This window comes from Mytilus californianus, unplaced genomic scaffold (genome assembly GCF_021869535.1).
Source record: "Mytilus californianus isolate M0D057914Y unplaced genomic scaffold, xbMytCali1.0.p SCAF_13, whole genome shotgun sequence".
NCBI classification, from domain to species: Eukaryota; Metazoa; Mollusca; class Bivalvia; order Mytilida; family Mytilidae; genus Mytilus; species Mytilus californianus.
Genome location: NW_026262615.1, coordinates 14,706,329 through 14,728,455, shown reverse-complemented (window position 1 = coordinate 14,728,455; position 22,127 = coordinate 14,706,329). Strand labels below are relative to the sequence as shown.

The 22,127-nt window shown below is 32.6% G+C and overlaps 1 protein-coding gene across 1 annotated transcript; it reads left to right on the top strand.

The window, feature by feature from the left end:
- The first annotated feature begins 17,464 nt into the window (after positions 1–17,464).
- LOC127723236 (uncharacterized) lies at positions 17,465–21,715 on the top strand. Its single transcript, XM_052229803.1, has 4 exons — positions 17,465–17,531; positions 19,353–19,437; positions 20,125–20,295; positions 21,566–21,715. Exons 2-4 carry the CDS (start codon positions 19,353–19,355, stop codon positions 21,682–21,684), a joined length of 375 nt encoding a protein of 124 aa, XP_052085763.1. The 5' UTR covers positions 17,465–17,531; the 3' UTR covers positions 21,685–21,715.
- The last annotated feature ends 412 nt before the right edge of the window (positions 21,716–22,127 follow it).

Sequence of the window (22,127 nt, the reverse complement as noted above, 5' to 3'; positions counted from 1 at the left end):
TAGGAAACTTATACACAACCGTTCTAGAGTTATGCGTGTTAACAAATAGAAAAATTGCTGAATTTTTAATTTCTGTTCTCTACTTAAGTTAGCCTCAACCAAATGTTATGAGACTTACACATAATGCTTATTACCACAAAACTCAGATCAAGTTCAAATTTGGGTAGCGTCACTTTTACCGTTCTTCAGTTATGTCCCTTTATAACTATATGATATGCAAGCGGGGGCACCATCTGTGTCCACATGTGGACACTATCCACATTTATTTTTTGTTACTTTGGCCTTGACCTTAAACACTGTGACCTCAACGTTTACAGAGGTCTTACGATCTTTGCGATCTAATAGATATAAGAAGATGTGGTATGAGTACCAATGAGACAACTCTCCATCCAAGTTTGCAATCGGAAATAAAGTAATTAGTTAGTAGACGAAAACGAAACGAATTCTACTGATGGACCAACGGATGGAAGGACAGACTGACTGGCGGACTGAAGGACAGACAGACGGACTGATAAAGGGCCAAAAATTATACACCCCGTTACATTGTTGCGTTGGATATAAAATCACAACACGAATTACCAGAAATAGTTGAAAATACAACAGACACTCCCACCGCCAACACCCGAGAAAAGGAATCAAAAACAAATAAAACAAAAAGCAACAAATGATCCTGACACGATACATGCAGAAACTAAGGTGAGAATAAATCAGATTAACGTCAGCACAGAATTCCTCTTTTCTCGATCTAGACCATATCAGTGTATATAAAGTGCGAATCCAGTTAGTTAATTTTCACTGTTGTATTCGAGTATGTCTATTGTAGATTAAAGGATGATGGGAAAAACTGCGTTTGTTTACTTTTTGAAAATACAAAATAATAGATTTGAATGTATGTTTTAACAGAATTTCATTACAATATAACTTTTTAATGTATAATAACAGGACTAAAGTCCAAAAACGTATTATTTAAGCAGCAGAATCCATAAAATTGATCACTGAATGCGATTAATTTTAACTACAGATGCGATGAAGTATCACTGTAATTGCAATCATTTCTGATGTGGAATTTTTGGAAGTGCGATGAATTTTCATTGTCCGTTTTATATGATTAATCGACATACAACAACTGAAAATAGTTTTTAAATGACTTTAATATTGATGATATTTACAATTTGAAATGCAAGCTAATCGTAGATGCTTACTTGAATATACACGGGTATAACCACGTTCATATCATGAATATTCAAATATTGTTGGTGAGTTTGCTATTAGCTTGCGATGGATCCGAAAATTTACTGGAGCAGAACATCCATGAATATAATGTTTTTCTACGACGAATTTTCTTTGAAAAGTTTTATAACTCGCTTAAAAAAGCTTTGAACATTTGTCACGCCGTGTCATACATATTTCTACCGTATTGATAGGCTTTTGCACAACGAACAGTACAATAATGTACAACGAACGGTACTAACGAACGAAAACAAACTACAAAGAGAATGAATCGTACAGTGTCAAAATTATGAGGTCAGTTTTTGAAGTAAATGTCTTCAAATAAAAGTAAAAGCGATGTAGCGATTAACGTCCGGAATCAACTGTACAGCGGTTATACCCCGTGGTATAGAACCATTTAAACATGTAACAATAAACTGTTTTGAACATTTCCTTGTATTCTCACAATTGCGTATTGGCTTATTTGTAACACCGACTTATAAGAAATTCAAGCATATTTGAGGTGACTCGACTGCTGCTCGAACTTTCTTTACTGTATAAGATTTATACACAATGGCATGATAAATATCAATTATCTAGTCATCCAAGCGTCAATTGTTCGTGCAAGATAAAAACGTTTCCACTCATTCAATCGTGAAATGAAGAACGTTTTGTGACTGCTCTTTGTTATCTCAAATGCGTCCATTAGAGCTATTTTCCTAACGCTTGTAGTTTTGATTTGCTTGCCTTGTTTGTATAAACGTTTGCTCTATCTTAATTACAATGCTTAGGCACCATTTACACAATCAAGGCCAACCATACCTTTTAACTTTAAGCATTAGGAAATTAGCTCTAATGACGTTTAATATATTAGTATGCGATGTAGATTTAGACCGAAACAGAAACTTTGCTTTTCCGGTGACGTGGATTGGCTTAACTGTCCAAGATATATGTATTTAATGATGACGTGTCATAGGAAAGAATGAATTTTATCCTACATATAGATCAGGACAGGACAAATTATTTGAGAAAATAGAATTGACTATATTAGCAAAACATACCATTTTTAAGGAATTTATTGATATATTACATCAGACTTTCACTCACTAAGAATGCATATATAATCAATCCTTCTGACTTCATAAATTTTGTTAGAGAGTCGGCTTAATTAAAACTTTATATAATGAAAATTGATTAATTTCCTTCTGTGAAAATGAATCGCATATACAATAGAAATGAATCGCCCTACAGTGAAAATGAAAGTCTAGTATCATTATTCGACAGTAAAAATGAATCGCATAACGAAAACAGCATAGTGGAATTTGATTCAATATCAACAAGCTGAATAACAAAACCTATTTTAAGTTAAACAACATTAATAATTATGTTAAAAGGTACATTTTTCTGCAAATGAAACTTAACTGTTACTTTTAAATTTCTTGAACGCTCTTTTCGTGAACTATTCTTAATATTTATCTATTTGTGTATCAATTTTGCACCTGGATAGCTGTAGGCGCGATGAAAACCCGTCCGCATCTCATACCTATATCATGAATTTATAAAAACAGTACACATTATATATCATTTCTTATTTTTTGAAAAATCTTGAATGTGTCGTCTGTTTATTTATCATTCTACATCAGAAATTCATCACGGATACAGTAAAAATTACATTTTAGGATTCGCACATAACATACACTGCATATGTAGTCAAACCAAATAACACAATAAAACCAGGTACAATACAACTACAAACAGGATGAATACTTATTTGAAAAATGAATAAATGACGGCGCATAATATGTTTGATCCATATCATTTCCATTACCAGAAATACTCTTTTACTATATGCTGATTCCTCGCATCATTTAAACGAATTATGACCTAACTGGATCCCTGCATCTTTGATATGATATAGTAATTGTGACTGCTTGATATTTTTTCAAACACCGGTCTTTATTCCTATTCACATAATCCAAAAATAAATAAATAAATAAATCAACTAATGAACTCAAAATCGTTAACTTTTTTTTCAGATTTTTTTTTAGTTTCCCGCATCTGCGCAGAAATCTTTTCCGGTATCGTTCAGCTCAGGATTTGAGTATATTGTGATAGGGACGTCCCTTATAACAGTAAGCAAATCATGGCAATAAAACTAAAAATTAACATACTAATAAAATCATAATCGTAATCGTTTTTTCTAACTTTTTCCAACGTTGCATTTGCCCTGTTCCGGTTCTGGTGTCGGACGATGCCATGTTAGTCATACGATTTCCCGAATATCTATATGTATTATTACCAATAAAATATGGACAACAACACAATAACAAAACATTTGTATCCTTTTGATGTCCCTTTCAGATTTAGATATGATAAAAACTTACCTGATGATAGCGTTTCTTTGTTTACATTGCAAATGACGTCACAACTTAATTCCCTAATCGGAAACGTTTCCGTATTTCCGTTTCTTTTCAACAGATTCTGAAGTTAAAATATTCCTTGAGTTTTTGGGGAAACTCACCGCAGATCTGATAATCAGGCAGATTTTTGTATCTGTACAAAGATCCGTAATAAGTCGACTTTGTATGTTTTATTACTTATCCGCACATGCGGGCTTTTTTCAAAACCAGTGATCTCACTTTCTTGTGTTCTTCAGGAAAATTAACTGAAAATCGATCTTATTATTTCATTTAATGTGTTTTTAAACTCAGATACGAAGTCCACTCATAGATGAGGGTCTTAATGGGGTTTAAAGAATCGAAAATAATGGACAAAATGTGCAGAATAAATTGCAAAATATGGCAAAAAAAGTAAAGAATAGAGAAAAATGGGGCACTCAAATATAAAGAATTGAGAATAATGGGGCACTCAAATATAAAGAGAAGAAAATAATGGCAAAAAATATAAAGTTTACAGAAAAATGACCTAAAAAATTAAAGAATACAGAAATGAGGGACCCTCATCAAGACCCTCATAGATTTGTAATACAAAATGCAGAATACGAATTCACCATAAAAATGGGATGTAATTGATTTATTTATCACCTGCTACATTCACTGCAGCCATTTGCATCCGAATAAGATATGATGTATAATGAATTATACAACCTTCAATCAGAGCTTAACGTCTGGAGCAAAAAAAAGACACTTTCATGACCACTCTTAGAGTTTGTCTGCTCTATGTATATAGAAACAGAAACACTAATGCCAATTATGCCAATTTCTATACTGTTTTAGAGTGGGACGTTTCTCAGATGTTTATGAAAATAAGGAGATGTGGTATGATTGCCATTGTGATAACTATCCACCAAAGTTCAAATTAAGTGGATGTGAACAATTATAAATAACCGTACGGCCTTTAACAATGAGAAAAACCCATACCGCCATAGTCGGCTATAAAAGGCCCCGACATGTTTGTTTGTTTGTTTGGGATTTTTTTTTTTTGGCAGTCGTCAGTTAATTTAACTTTTTTCTGTACGTGTTCAGAAGATAACTGTTATCAGCTATTTGTGACATTGAATAGTTGTATGAAGTACTTGGCAGAAATCAACAAAGTGGAATTCTTACTTGAACTCTTCATGACATTGTCTGGAGGTTAATAGTCTTAATAAGTATAGAACTTGACTTTCTCATCCACTTGCCTGGTATCGAACTTACTAAATGTACCTGCTTGTCAAGTGTTTTTTAACCTCAAGAAAACTATACTTTAATTTTACTTTGTGCTATGTATCGATAAGTTAAGCTCTTTTCAACTGATTTTCATAGTTTTTTTTCAGCTAACATGTTTAACCCCACCACGTTCTTTATGTGCCTGTCCCAAATCAGGAGCCCGTTATTCAGTGGTTGTTGTATATCATGTTTGTTTTTCGTTTATTGTTTTGTACATGAATCAGGCCGTTAGTTTTTCTCGATTTAATTGTTTTCATTTGTCATTTCTGGGCGCTTTATAGCTTACTATGCGGTATTGGATTTTCTCATTGTTGAAGGAGTATGGTGACCTATAGTTGTTAACTTTTACGTCATTGGTCTTTGATAGAGAGTTGTCTCATTGGCATACCCCATCTTCTTATTTGTATATTCTATTCATTGAAGACCAAAAAGATTGACTGCCAGAGCAGAGTGTGTTACATAAGACTATAAAAAGCACAGAACTGTTCAAGCTCAAACTAGTTTCAGCTCTCAGGCTTCAATAATGTTATTGTCTATTTTATTGTTGGTAGACTGTCCGACATGTCCGGCATCTAGATTCAATAGTACCGCATATCACCTTCCACATGTTCCATGTTACCTGAGATTACTATATCAGTGGTTATAGGAATCTCAGATGTAACCATGCAGTTTGAGAATTTACCCTACAGGTTAACTTTAAAAGTGTTTGTGCACATAGCATAACTCATAATTGTTGTACAAAAGGGAACTGATGCACGCGGTAATATCAGCAGAGGAGCTAGATACATGTCGTAAAACAGGTATCATTCTTTTGTCGTGTGTTACATGCAGTTCTTTTCCAGTGGTTATCAATGTGTGCAGGTACATGGTTTAGTCAGTAAATCTGACGTAACAAGACCTACGTGTAACCCTTTCAGTTTTGTGTTTGTTTTTTCTTTTTTTTTTTTTTTTACAATTTCTGTATTAAATCAATCTATCGGTCAAAATATAATACCTCTATAATTGAAAATGTATTATATCTTTTTAAAGGTTCATTGTAAATGCATCACATACTTTGTAATTTTGTAAATGGCTAGCTTTTACCGAGACTTCCAAAGAATTTGAAAGGACTTAGGTATTAACAAATGTATGATGACATATACTTCTGCATAAATAAGAGGCATATTTTAACAATTTAATAGAATTTCAATTTCACCAGATTATCATCGCTAAATTATAAAGATATCAATTTACGTATGGAGTATAACAATTATTAATAAAGTGAAAATAGTTTAAATAGACGTTTTACAACGTTATTGTTTGTGTCTTTATCACCCCATGTGAAATGTGTATTGCCAGGTTCTATAACTATAAGTTAACCTTGGTTATAGAGTGATCAGCGTATAAGGAAAATTAAGCTTCACCTACAGTGATGCCCGGGGGTTGACCCCCTTTTTTTGACGATCAATGCTTTTGAATGGGGACATATGGTTAAAACCTTCCTTTATCCTGGTTGGAGCCCCCTTTTAAAAATGGCTGGATCCGCCCCTGAATAATTAGTATTATATGTTTCTGTTTTTATGTATAAATCATGTTTTAATTAAATTCAGTTACTTTCTCACCAGAAATTATACTGGGAATTGCAATAAATGTTTATATATATATATATTTGCTGTTAACGGGATATCGTAAAGTATTCTAAAGGTTTTCTGACTTCGTCCCCTTTCACAGGTAACACCTGCTTCATATTAACAACAATAACATATATACAAGAACAATGAGATGAACGGTATGACATGGTTACATATACAGTTGTATAAAGTAAATGTTTAATGAAATTTGCGTTAGAATATTCGTCCCTTAGACTGGTTCTCCTGTCTAGATAAATGTTCATATTACATATTTCATATCTCAACAAAGTAATTATACATAACTGGAACCCAGTCTCATTCCTCCCTTAGCTCATCGTACTGACGTAGATTGTATGCCCAACAAACGCACACATGATGTCAAATAACGTCACCTAAAACCAAACACTTTGACGGAAAGATAACGATTGGAATCAAGCGTATTTGGAAAGAAAGGAAACTGTGTTTTGTAATACACGAAGGCAGCTAAGGTATTCAACGCTGTTAAACAAAGATTAAGCTGCTAACATACCATCCATGGTGCCGATATTGTCATCTTAAAAAAAAACCAGTCAGTTCGGCAAAATTATCCATTTGACTTTTCTAAATTAAAAGACTTAAAGTGAGCAGTTAATACGCAGCTGAGTTTTTGTTTTAAACAAAAGCAACAAAAACAAGTTTCAGTTTTATTGCAACAATTGAAACTAGATGCTCTAAAAAGCCTGTGTCGCTCACTTTGGTCTATATGCATATTCAACAAAGGACACTCTCCAACATTATAGACGAGAATAGAGTTCATGACAAAAATCTCTGTTTTGTTGATCTTGTATTGCTGTATTTAGTCCGTTTAGTTTCTCTCTATTTTCTTTAGTTTTTGCTCAAAACACAAAAGAGGGTAAAACAATCCTAATTTAAGGGCAATCATTCCTATAAAGAGTGACAGTCTACCAACTATATCGGCCAAATTTGACTTGTTAGTAAACCTCTTCTTGGTAATCATTTTTGCTTATTTAAGTTTCTATCTATCTACTATAATTTTTATCATAAAAGGCAAAACGCAAAAAAATGGTAAAAATCATCATTAAAGGGCAATAACTCCAATAAGGAGTCGTCAAACGATTTCCATCATAATTTCTTAATTGTAGATCTTGTCTTGCTGATCATTTTTGCTTATTTAAGTTTCTACCTATCTATTATAATGTTTAAGATATAAGGCAAATTCGCAACAATTTCGTAAAAATCGTCATCAAAGGGCAGTAACTCTAATAAATAGTCTACTGAAGCTTTCAACCATTAGACTTATTTGTAGAACTTGTCTTGCTGATATTTTGCAATCTAAAATTTCTCTCTATCTATTATAGTTTTCCAGATAATAGGCAAAAAAGGAGAAAAAAATGGTAAAATTTGTCATTTAAGGGCAATAATTTCTATAAGAAGTCGTCTGACAATTTTGACGTGAATAACCTATCGGTAGAGCTTAACATTCTAAACATTTGTGTCTTGTCAGATTTTCTCTTTTTATGACGGTTTTCAAAATAATAGACAAAACTTGCATTTTGGCCCTATGCTCTATTTTTAACCATGTCGGCCATCTTGGTTGGCAAGCGGGGTCATCGTACACATTTTTAAAACTAGATACCCAAACGATGATTGTGGCCAAGTTTGACTAAATTTAGCCCACTAGTGTCAGAGGAGAATATTTGTTTTGTAAAAGTTAACAGACGACGACGGACGACGGACGCCAAGTAATGAAAAAAGCTCACTACAGACCTTTGGGCAATGTGAGCTAAAAAATAAGTTATGTTTTTCTGATCATCATAACTGATTCCACAGGATCCTTCACTTGTTCCCAGTAGATTCCTTGGCCTCGGAGTATGTCACTATAAGAGCATTTGATATACCACCAAAACGGAAAGTCCCTTAACAATTGGCAAAATCAAAAGCTCTAACACGGCAAACGAACGGAAAACAACTGTAATATTCCTGACTTGGTACAGGCATTTCCTTATGTAGAAAATGATGGATTAAACCTGGTTTAAAACAATAACTTCATCTATTGTAACGGTAGCAACACATATGGGTCAATATCCCTAATGCACTTCAGAATTGAGGAACACAACTAGGAATAGATATTATTTTTAAAAACCTGTATGCAAAGATATAGGACATCATACTATTTTTTTGTAATTGACTGAGCGTAACCATTTTTATTTTTATTATTATTTTTTTTTTTTGAAGAGTAGAAGAACACAATAGAGATGTAAAAAAAAAATAAAACCTATTAAACGTTTGTAAAGAACTGAATTCTCAGAAACTTTAACTGTGTGAAGTGAGGACTTTTTGCTTGCTGAAGCCGCATCACATACTACATATACCAGATTTGTAACAAATTCATCACACTTCGTACCCCAAATATTTAACCACAATTGTAAAAATGTCTCAGCTTTGAAAAGAGCCATCATGCATGTCCAAGTTTACAATATGGCGTAAAGGCATGGACGGAAAGGCTACCATTGTCGCCTTCCTGAAATGAATGGCGCATATTGACCAAATTTGTGTACCTACATTTGGAGATTCAATGTTTCATGGATGAATACATCTTGTTACCTCATCAATATCAGAAAATCAAGGTTTGTTTACTTTTGTAAATATCTTTATTTTTGGAGATTGTCTGTCTGTTTCATTGAAGAATGCTTCTAGTTACCTCATCAAATTTGTTTACTATTATGTATACCTTTTAATCACAATTTGTTCCATACCAACATTATATATTGATTTTAACCACAGTAAGTTGTTTGGTTTATGTTTTTGTACAGTACGAAGCAAGGGTTATCGTCAGATTTAAAATAGATCTTGGGGAGACACTTTGAAAGCACTTTGCATTGATTTCATGGAATGGACAGCCTCACATATCATATAATCATTTGAAAATGTTAAATGTTAAATGTATGAGAGATTACATATGTATGCAATTATATATATAACACCTAGCTTAGAGGGTGAAAGACCAGATTGTAACCTCGAGAAAATATTGTCAATCAAGGCGAAGTCAAGGTTTACAATGTTTATTCGAGGAGAAACAATCTGCTCTATCACCCTCTCAGCTATGTGTTATTTAATCTATTATAATGAATGTTCTGACAATATTGTCTTTTAAATTTTTAATCACTATGACGTAATGTACATAACAACGTTGCGGTTATTAGAAAGACAACAAAAGTAAAGCAAAACGTATTTTTTTTATGTTGACAGGCTATGAAAAATTTCTGAGGCCAAAACGTAGAACTTGAGCAGTGCTTTTATAATTATTGACGTGAATTCAATTCATTGTCCTTCAAATTAGCAATTTTGATTGGTCTGCACGAGAGAGTGACATTTGTCTCCCGCTGAGCCATGGGATAGAGTAAATTATCTCCCTCGTATTAGCCAATCAAAATCTGGCATTTTAACCTGAAGTATAATAATATAGTACTGAGGAAAAACTGAGAAATCAAAAGAAGTAAATCCACAAACGTATCTTACAGTTTAACAAATATTTCAAATACGACGTGCTTCTTTCGCTTTGTAAACTGCAGCGTGATAAAATTGTCGATATATCTATACTTAGAGCAGACTCAGAGATGTACATATTAATGGCTGTTACTATTTACCTCCCACGTAAATTCACATGTACCGTAACCTATGTGCAAATACTATGTGAATTTCGTTGTGTTCAAATTGAAATTTTAAAAGAAACTACAGAACCGTTTTGTCTATTCTAATGCAAAAAAAAAAAAAAAAAAAAAAGAATTAAATCATAAGATCTTAAAAAATATAAATCAAAATAATATAAAATTCCGCAAAATGATCTTGGCGCATTAACGTCATGTCAACACATGACGTCATACGAATGAAAACTCTCAAGCTGAAGATTATTCCGTTACGTGTGCGCTCTAAATTCGGATAATATCGCATTAAGATGGAGTTTTGAGGGAGGTGTTGTTTCATTTCTATTTTGTTGCATCATTCGCATATTCATGGATTTCAGCAAGTCAACATGGCGACTCAGTCCTTAGTTATGATATGTCAACTGTGGATTTGACAGTAAATAGTAGCCAACGATAAAAAATGTTTGGGTTAAGAATTATCAGGATGGAACACATTTTTTTTATAGTGGTTATTAAAGAAATAATTCATGCAAGCTTTAGATTTGTTGAAATTTGTAACTTTTATCTTACAGGGGGTAAAATAGTACAGTAATTAGTCCATTTTTGGTAATATCCTTTTGGCGTGACTCGGTATTTATTCATCCCGCCATTGTATTATTGTATTGTGGTTATTTTTTGTATTCTTGTCTTTCATTTTTGCTTATGTACTTTGTCTATAGGCAGTCTACATGCCATTTTGTATTTCTTTGTTGACATACTTGTTTGATTTTATAGCGATTAAGATTATGATACAATGTTGACTGCTGTACCCCAATTTTTGACATGTTTACCAATTATGTCTGTTTGTTTTGCTCACACATTGCAATATGATGGAATTTTATGCGACTGTCTCACAAGTGAGTGGTTTAGCTAGCTATAAAACCAGATTTAATTCACATTTTTCTACATAAGGAAATGCCTGTACCAAGTCAGGAATATAACAGTTGTTTTCCATTCGTATGATGTGTTTGAGCTTTAGATTGCCATTTATTACGGGACTTTCCGTTTTAAATTTTCCTTGAAGTTCATTATTTTACGTTTTTGTATTATTAGAAGCTTTTGTTATCTAATGACATCATAAAACCTGTGTTGTCACTAGGTTTATTCAAAAACCTAAAATGCATTTCTCACTGATGAAGTGTTGGCACGGATATACATTTAAACAAAATAAATCTTTTTTTAATTCTTAAAAAAATGTTGCTTCGGTGCCATCAATACTATATATTTAGAATGATGTTAAAGGTAGTTTGAAATGGATGATAAGGTTGGAAAACCAGATTTCCAGTGATAACAAGTACATGTACTAAATATTTTTTTCGTTTTTTTTTTAAAAAGCAGCTATTTTGCATAAATTTTAAGTTTAAATAAGTTCATAGACAAAAGAATTTTTGACGTGTTTGATGCTTTAACGGGTTGTTAATATTGTAATTGAAATTTTTCATCAATATTGTGTCCTATGAAGGTATACTGAAATATATATATTATAATCAAACATTGTATTTTGAATTTATGCCTTTAAATGCTGAAACATTTTTTCTTCTTTCAGAAATGAACAGAAATGCACAGATTCATTCAGAAATTCAAACCGAAGTTGATTGCACAATAATATTTGGAAAAAGCTGAACTTATGTCTTCAATATGGGTCAATATCTCAAATGCAACTCCAATTGAGGCACACAACTATAAATAGATACGAACTGAACCATCATACATATCCAAGTTGATGATATGGTCAGGAGAATGGAAGAAAAGGCAACCATTGTCGCCTGGCTGCAATGAATTATGAATATTAACCAATATGGATAAATTCTGTCTTAAGAACACGAATTTTCACACTTGCAAGTTATTTTTGATTTAAGTGATGTTTGAATTTTCAAAAAGTTGTTTGACAGTTGTAGGTATTGACAAACATAGGAATAGATCTTTCAAAAACCTCCATACTGAAAACTAGCATGTGTTTGTTTTAATGATTTATTTTTCACTGACAAATAACATTAACCCATTCTCCCAATGTGGACTTCACGACAATACATTTACATAATTGATCAAACATGTCTTCCATATGGCCTACATAGCTTCCATCAGAGTTCATACATTCTGCAAGATAGAAATTTTTTTTAAAAAAGCATTCAAATTATCATAAATCACCAGTCTATTCTGTCAAATAAATGGTATAAAGATTTTGGGCATTCTACCCATGGGAAAATGAACGAATGTGAAACTGAAAGTTAGCAAAACATGGACACATAAACAAACAATGATAAAAATTTGTTGCAAGCCAATGTTTGTAAAGATTTAAAATAACAGAACAATAATAATTTAACTGCGTCCATACATGTCACAGTATAAAGTAAAGTAACAAAAATACCGAACTCCAAGGGAAATTCAAAACGGAAAATCCTTTATAAAATGGCAAAATTAAAAGCTCAAACACATCTACATTGTAACGAAAGGAAAACAACTGTCATATTCCTGACTTGGTACAGGCATTTCCTTATGTAAATGTTTTATAGCTAGCTAAACCTCTCACTTGTATGACAGTCGCATATAATTCCATTATATTGACAACAATGTGTGAGCAAAACAAACAGACATAATAGGTAGAAACTTCAGAAATTGGGGTACAGCAGTCAACATTGTAATATAATCTTAATTATATATAAATATACTAAATAAATAAATGATTTAGAAAATACGTTAAAGGTATAAAAAGTCATGATATATCCGAATGCAATTAGGTTCTATCCGGGCACTCTGGTTCTAAACATTGGTTCCATCCGGATCCTTTGGTTCTGAACCTTGGTTATATCCGGGTTCTTTGGTTCGAAACAAACGTAACCCGACTTTTGACGTTACCCGGTATTTAGGCATCCCGCCATCGGGTTTTTTTTACTTTAGACATTACTGGTGCAGGTGGGTCCTGAGGAGCGATTCGGACACAAAGGATTTTTCTACGTGTTATTTCTATTTTGATTACACTTGTATTTATATTTACTCAATTTTTACTTTATCGAGAAAGTGTATACTATATACGGTATGTACTATCAACGACAACAACTTTTTTGTGACGCATTGTCAAATTTACGTCAGTGATGAGACATTTGTAGACGAAACGCGCGTCTGGCTTACAAAATTTTAATCCTCAGGAGCCTGTAATTCAGTGGTTGTCGTGTGTTGCTGTGTTACATATTTGTTTTTCGTTCATTATTTTGTACATAAATTAGGCCGTTAGTTTTCTAGTTTTGTCATTTCGGGGCCTTTTATAGCTAACAATGCGGTATGGGCTTTGCTCATTGTTGAAGGCCGTATGGTGACCTATAGTTGTTAATTTCTGTGTCATTTGGTCTCTTGTGGAGAGTTGTCTCATTGGCAATCATACCACATCTTCTTTTTTTATATATAATCAATTTATTACTATATACTACACCTTTTTTGTTGTCGTGTTTGCTAGATTATTTTGTATGCTTACACAGATTTGGCTGCTGGATCCTAATTATTGTCACATTAACCTATTATGTCTGATTGGGTTGCTTACTCAATTTTATCAATATAACGGAACTATAAACAACTGTCATACAAGTGGGAGGTTTAGTAAGCAATAAAACCAGGTTTAATCCACCATTTTCCTCGGAAAATGCCTGTACCAAGTCAGGAATATTGCAGTTGTTTTTCACTTGTTCCGTCGATTGATAGCGTTTGATTGTGTAAGTTTTTGTGGTCTTCTCCTTTTTGAATGTGCCTTAGAGTTCGGTATTTTTGTTCCCAAATTGAAATTCAAATTTAGGATCATCTTCAATCATTAATGAAGAATCCTCGATAACAGGCCAAGAGATGAACACGTTTTAAGTTAACCATGTTTACCTCTACCTGTGAACCATCTGCCCTGTTATCTTGCTCAGAAGTTACGGAGAAAAATATACGCAGAAACCAATTTCATTAATATTGCTTTTACCTAAGCTACATGAAAAATAAAACTATTGAAACTGTACCTAAGTCTGTGACAATTATGCAAATGTCAGTTGATACCAACAACATGTATTCGGATTATTTACATGTTATATCATCTATGGTTCGTCTGAACAGGTTTCATACCGAATCATGTTGCAAATTGCAGAATACAGAATCCCTCGTATTGACAAACCTGAGATTATAAAAGGTATTTTCCTACAATAAATTACATTAACAGAGGTATTGATTTTTTCAGTTTGTCAAGTATTTTTACTGACCCTACCGTTCATAACTTTATACCTCCATATTTTTATCACATAGAGCCACCTATAGTTTCTTATACTATTAAAAACCAAGTAGAAGTTTAATTTATATCAGATGTCAGTATATAAAACAATTCTCCTACAAGATGGGACTGTGAATCATCAAAGTTTAAATATTATCTATTTGGCCATGTACTTATAAGGGCCCTCAACATCGTTCAAGACCGATGTTTATCAACTTTCCTAAAAGGACCAAAATATGTATTTAGATTATTTTATGTTCGCTTCGGCAGACAAAACAGCCAAAACTTAGGTAATGGTATGACGTGAATACTACACGGAAGTTCTTAAGAAAGAAATTATACCTTTATGTATCTACATTCAAGGTGGTGTGCTACAAAGAGAGTCACATTATAAGTTATATGGTTCACTACTGGCCCTCTACGGATCCTTAGAGGGTTAGTAAAATCCATAGGAGATTCGGCCTTCGGCCTCACCCGTATGGATTTTACTAACCCTCTATGAATCTGTAAGGGGTCAGTAGTGAATCGTATAACGAATATCACACACGGGACTTTTCCTGTCAAGTTTTGTATAAAAATAAACAATGAATAAATAACATTAATAGCTGACGTCACCATTAATAGTAGACGTGACGTCATGAACCCTATATGAAATCTACTAACCCCATACGGATCCATGGGGTCACCACGTAACGGGGTTACACCAATCACAACGGCACTATTTATCCGAGGTGCGATAAAGTATATAATCACGTCACTACCACAGCTCAGATTAAGGCCTTCTTTGAAAATTTGAAGGTCCCTATTATGTATTGGCTTCCTATAATAACACATTCCGTTTCACATCGGCTTCTAGTAAGTGTTTCTTGACTAATCTTTCTGTGCTGTTCACCTGTTTCCTTACTTCTATAAAAGGACTTGTGATTAATTCTTGTAATAAAGCATATGCGAATAATGGAATTAACTATTAACTATTGTACCAAGTCAGGAATATGACAGTTGTTATCTAATAGTTCGTTTTTATGTATGTTGCATTGTCGTTTTTTTGTTTGTTTTATTTTTGTTGCACTTCAGTGTTTCTGTTGTTTCGTTGTTTTCCTCTTATAGTTGATGTGTATCCCTCGGTTTTAGTTTGTAACCCGGATTTGTTTTCTCTCAATCGATTTATGACTTTTGAACAGGGGTATACTATTGTTGCTTTTATTGGAGTGCCAAAATCTCATTAGATGGTATTGATAAATTACGTGGTTTTGATGGTCAGATTAATTCGATTACAGTTATGGTTTTTCAAAACTATACCACACTACCACGTAATCTTATCAAACAGAACATCTCTTATTCAATTAAATGGTCTTTGCAAAATCTGGCTACAGATTTATTTGCTACAACTCATATAAAGTCGTCTTCTGTAACAGTGAAATATGTTAATATTCCTTTTTTTGGATGGTGATGTTCCTTTGTCCCTTTCTTACTTGTATATTTCACAAGCTGTTCGCTATGCGCGTGTGTATAGTCTTCTTTTAAAATATCAATGAACGTAATTCATGTATAATTGATAAACTTTGAGGGGTTTGGTACCACAAAATTATTAAAACCATTACCAAAGTTTTCATATATACAAATATTTGTAGAATTCTTATCAAAAACGGGATAATACATCCTATTGTTTACTACGATGTTGTTCATAGAGCCCGTAATTTTAGATACCAATTTTACAAACTTACCGATCCTTTGAATAAATTTATTCTTAAACGTTATCAATACAACACCATAGTAAATCTTTAAATATTGTTTTTATCGGACTAACATTGATTTTGTTATTGAAAAAAAATTAAAACATAACAATATATATATAGCTATATATGTACAGTTAAGAAAACTCATGATCCTACATCCTGTCGACATGATCGATAATGTTTACTATTATTTTGGCATTGCACAAGATCATGCAATTCACGGACAGTTTATGACCTCGTTACACTAAATTCGTTGGATGCGTACTGAATGATACTTTAGTCTGGGAGAACATGATTTATTTATTAGTTGTAATTTACTTTGGACTAGTTTTCAGTCACTGAGAAAACTCTTATATCGGTGATTTTGTTTGTTTTTATGTTGTGCTGTTACATCATTGTCCTATGTTAAGGGGGATGGGAATCGAGCGCTCACAAACATATTTAACCCCGCATCATTCTGTATGTGCCTATCTCAAGCCTATGGTCCAGTTGTGGTCGCTGGTTCATGTGTGTCATACTTGGTTTTCGTAAATTGTTTTGTTATAAGTTAAGCGGTTAGTTTTATCATTTAGATTGTTTCACATTTGTCATGTCGGGGCCTTTTAAAACCGATCAAACGGTATGGGTTTTTCTCATTGTTGAATGCCGTACTGTGACCACCTATAATTGCTTATATCTACTAACAATCATGCCTCATCTCCCCCTTTTTTTATAGGATTATATAAATATCTATTGTTCTGTACAATACATTGAGTATTTTCCATAATCAAATTTCATAATTTTGCCCTTTATATATTACATTTATGATTTTAAAATGTGGAATACAGCCAAATATAAGATATTTGCTAAAGAAATTTTATTAATTGATACCACCATAATGTATTTAGAGAATGATCTATCTTCCCGATTAATTTTTCTCACAGTTTATAAAGTTCTTTGCTTTATTGCAATGGACCCTTTGCAATATAATTAGAATTACGATCGTGTTCATAAGGTTGATAAATAAGGTTGGGCACATTAGTCCATTGGAACACTTATCTTTTGTTTCGGACTAACATCAAGTACGTCTGTTTGTTTTTGTTATTTGGTTACATTCGCATTGACATATAGCTCACATGGATATCCCCTTCATTCATATTTGAATCCTTTTGCCATATTCATTATTGTTAATATCAGCACTTTGGGTTGTTTTTCAACATATTAAGATCAGATTATGTACTTGGGGATATTTTGTAATGCAATTGATTTTGACAAAAAAAAAAAAAAACAGAATAATTTCTGTAATTATGGTTAATGGTGACATTTTATATCCTGTCACATTTGATATAAAAGGCTTGTGTGAAAATGTCCTGTCTGTAAGTCGGAGAAGAATACAGAATAAACTGCTGAAGGTATGTGAAGTAACAGAAATTATTTTTTTGTATTTGTCGTTTTTTTAATTGTAGTAGTCAGTAAGTGAAAACTATGAAATATATGGCGTACACATGTATGCGTATAAAAGACAATATAATCTTTTTTTCCGACATCAAAATGGGATGAATCAAAATTATTCTGTCAGATTTCAAGTTTTTTTGGTATTTTGTATTTAAGGGAAAAACTGCAAAAACTTTCAGCATAGCCTCATTTGGAGGCAATAGTCCGTTAGAATATTTTGCTTCATGACCTTAATAGCTGTGGCTCCAATTCCATGTGTATTTAGCTTTACCAAGAAAAAAACTGTAAAATACCTATCTTGCATTATTGTGTGGGAAGTCTTTGGTAACTTTATTACGTGAAATTTAGCTCAATAACTGCATGTACCCTTAATTGGATCATTACTTTGTGTTTTATATCCTTTTAGGAGTGTTTTTGTGCTGTCTACAAATCTAATAAATCAAACCCTTTCCATCTTAATTTTCCAGCTTGTTCTAAATGTGTATTGTTTTTAATCGAGCAAATTTTTTAATTTTTTTATTTGATGTTTTTTTATTTGTAATCAAAATGACCAGCAACAATTATTCTGTCAGATGTCATTTTTTTTTATATTTTGTATTTAAGGAAAAGCTGCCAAAACTTTCGGCACAGGCTTATTTTGTGGTAACAGTCAACAAGAATTTTTTGCTTCATAGCCTTTAATAGATTTTCATGCGTTCTCATTTGTTTATTTAAATTCTCCATAACAGTTTTTAATTGATTATGCGTACGTTAAAGATTTCTTCCTGAATAGGTTAATACTAAATCTCTTCCACGATTGTTTACTTTTCTTTTTTCACAGTTTTTCTATCCACACCACATTTGCGCTGTGATTGTCTGATTTCTAACCATGGTGTAATGGTTAAGGTAACGACAAACGGGAAATATGTCTACGAATTAGAATACAGGAAGACAATAGTTCAAAACCAGTACATTTCTGAAGATTTTGATAAAATAGAGTATTTCCATTTAAAGAAAGTCGTTGTAAACTTGCTTGAAAGTAAAACTTAGCAATTCAAGTATCAACTATCATCGATTTTTTTTTTATTTTAAGTATCGATCATATGACTTATATACTTTTCCTCAAATCAGTTGTATGAAATCGAATACAATAAAAGATCCTGTATATCTGCATTAATGTTCTGTTTACAATTACTTGTTTTTAAATATTTTATCTTAATGCATCTTTTTTTTAAAAGATCAAGCGTCATTTGGGTCATTTTTTCAAAGAAAGTTTTACAAATTTGATATTGGTATGTCCAAATGGACAAGCTGTTATGCAAATTGAAATATGTGCATTTTGTAGATGTTGATATTTCAAGGCAAATAAGACGATAGAGGAACAAATAAAGGCAACAGCAGTATACCGCTGTTCAGTAGTCATAAATCGGTTAAGCGAAAACAAATCCGGATTGCAAACTAAAATCGAGGGAAACACATCAACTATAAGAGGAAAACAACGGAACAACAGAAACACTGAACTGCAACAAAAACAAACGCCAACATACATAGAAACAGACTATTTGATAACAACTGCCATATTCCTGACTTGGAACAGGACATTTTAAGAAAAAATGGTGGATTGAACCTGGTTTTATTGCTAGCCAAACCTCCCGATAAAATACTGCAATGCATTATACCTATCATAGAATAAAACCAGAATATTTTAAAAACATACATCTATTTTTTTTATAATTTGAAAAACAAAACTGCAATTAAAGTATGATGACTTGCTCAAACAAATACATTTAATATTTTAGATGGATTACTTTGTTTTGTTGGCTGTTTTGGTTGCAGTAATTGTGCCCGAAGTGCTTTCAAGGTCACAACCATTGATTCCTAGTGGTAAGATAGACGACTGTCCTTAATATTTTACAATATTATGTACTTTTCAACGCAAATAGACAAACATAGGTGTTTTTAAAATAGAAACAAAATGTGCAATTATTTTTTCTAAAAAAATACTTACTGGATTACTGCCCTTCCAATAAACATGGATTTTGAAAATAATTGAATGCGCAACAATGATAAAAATCAAAACATTGCTCCAATTGATAAACTATTTACATAATAAATGTTAATAAATGATTAATGCTGATTATTGCGATACATAAATTATACCTAATTATAACTTAAATCAATGTGATAATTTGTTTTTACAATGTTAAAAAATTAGATGTTTGCACAAATGATGACTTTATCACGTTTACATTGAGATTTTAGAACATATATTAAAAGAACCACTGAAATAAAGTCATTCAGAAACCCTCTAAAGATTTAAATGTACTGTACCGCTTGGTAGTCTTTTGTTTAAGTGATGGTTGAATTGTTCAGAAAAGAAACTAATCAAAGATACCAGGCTTATAATTGTGTACGCCAGGCGCCCGTTTCGTGTGCAAAAGACTTATCAGTGACGCTTGAATAATAAAAGTTTAAAGGTCAAATAAAGTACGCAGTTGAACAGTAAAGCGAGCGTTGCTGTACATTAAATCTGCATCATAAAGATATGAATACTGCATTATCATTTTATAGTTTGTCGACCATGCCAAAATGGTGCATGTTCAGGCTGTGGAGACTACAGAGGTAACTGCTTGCCTAATGGTTGTAGTTATAAAGACGAATGTAAAAAATCCGGTGACGAATGGACAGACGATTGTATTCGTATGGCTTGTAGCGGCTATTCTACTAAAGTTGTGGAAGCAAGTATGTATTAAAAACTATTGTAGAACTGATTATTTGCACTTGCTTACGTTGACATTATTTTTTTGGATTTATGCATGATTGTTCGCATGCTGAAATATATTTCTTACAATTTTACCCATTAAACATCAGAAATATTTACTGAATTTCTTGTATATAATTGAAAAGGTATTCAATACTGAATAATTGTATATTCAACGCTTTTAGATACATCATGTTTTAAATATAAGGAATAAATAGACGGGAACAACAAATGTTTGCCCTCATCTAAAGCGCTTCCATCCAAAAGAATTGACGTATTTGTGCTAGTAGAATAGAAGTAATTCATAGTTGCCTCTATGCTAAATGTTTTATCACGAACAAAATCGAGGGGTGAAGTATCGGCATAAAGGACAAACCCGTGGTAAAATATGGCAATTCTTTTAGATCGAAGCGCTCTAGGTGAAGGCAAATATTTACTGTTCCCGTAATTAAACAAACTATTAATAATGACATAAAAACGAAGAGACAACTGATTTAATGACATGCTTAAACGATTTGCAATAACATACTTAGACAGGTTTGGACAGAGTTAAGTGATTAGTTTCCTTTTTTAAAAGAAAATTGGCTTTTAACAAATTTTTATCATCGTTTGTTTTTGTTTCCGTGTTTTGATGACATTCAGTTTCACATTGTTCATTTTCTCATGAGTAGATTGCCCAAATTCCTACATGATCGTTCATGGATCAGCCCAAACAAATTATGACGTTGCCGATCAGCTGAAATACAATATATTCATATTTTTTAACACGGCCGTGTATTCAAAACTTTCGAATAATGTCATATTAGAATAAATCTCAATCTCGATCTATAATCAGTTAGAGTATTTGAACAAATGGTTTAACAATAATTTGAAAGAACTAACATATAATACCAATATGAATAAAAGGAGATTGGGTGTACGCGTCATCCATACGTCATGGGTGTATGGGTCATAGAGAGAGTAACACAAATATAAGGTTTGATTAATCAATACTATCAACTCCCCCCACCTCCCACCCCCGATTTTCAAATACATGTATTTTGTTATTCATCTTCAATCAGCTAAAGACCTCTGGCATACAATATTAACATATAGGTACACCAAAAATACAAAACGCATAGGTACATTCAAAAAGGGGGATGTCCATAAAAACCTACAATGTCAAACGTTAGACTTAATACCATTTATTTGACAGAATAGACTAGAGATTTATGATAATTTGAATGCTATTTTATCTTTTTTATCTTGCAGAATGTATGAACCCTGATGGAAGCTGTGTAGGCGATATGGAAGACATGCTTGGTACATTATGTGCATGTTTTGTCATGAAGTCCCCATTAGGAGACCAGGCTATTGTTGTTTGTTCGTGAAATAGAAAATAAATCATCCAAACAAACACTAGCTAGTTTTCAGTGTTGAACGTTTTTGAAAGATCTATTCATATCTTTGTCAATACCTTCAACTGTCTCATCACTTTTTGGAAAATACAAAAATCACTTAAAAGTCAAAAATAAAAGTTGTAAGTGCTCAAAGTCATGTTTTGTAGAAAAAACCATGTGTAAATTTTTTTTAATTTTCTGTTTCAATGAGAATCAGATTAACATAAAGTGTGATGTGATGGTCGTTGTTGCTGTCGCCGGCAACCATAGAATACAAAAGAATTCATCCATATGGGTTAATATGAATATTTCATTGCAGCTAGGGAACGATGGTAGCCTTTTCGTCCATTCTTCTGTCCACATCGTACACTTGGATATGTATGATGGCTCTGTTCGTATCTATTTATTGTTGTGTTCCTCAATCGAAGTTGCGT

What these genes read in the sequence shown, in the direction of transcription:
- LOC127723236 (XM_052229803.1), top strand. Translation starts at nt 19,353, where the DNA reads ATGGATTACTTTGTTTTGTTGGCTGTTTTGGTTGCAGTAATTGTGCCC. An exon ending in ACAACCATTGATTCCTAGTG is followed by an intron (nt 19,438 to 20,124) that starts GTAAGATAGACG and finishes ATCATTTTATAG; the next exon opens with TTTGTCGACCATGCCAAAAT. An exon ending in TACTAAAGTTGTGGAAGCAA is followed by an intron (nt 20,296 to 21,565) that starts GTATGTATTAAA and finishes TTTATCTTGCAG; the next exon opens with AATGTATGAACCCTGATGGA.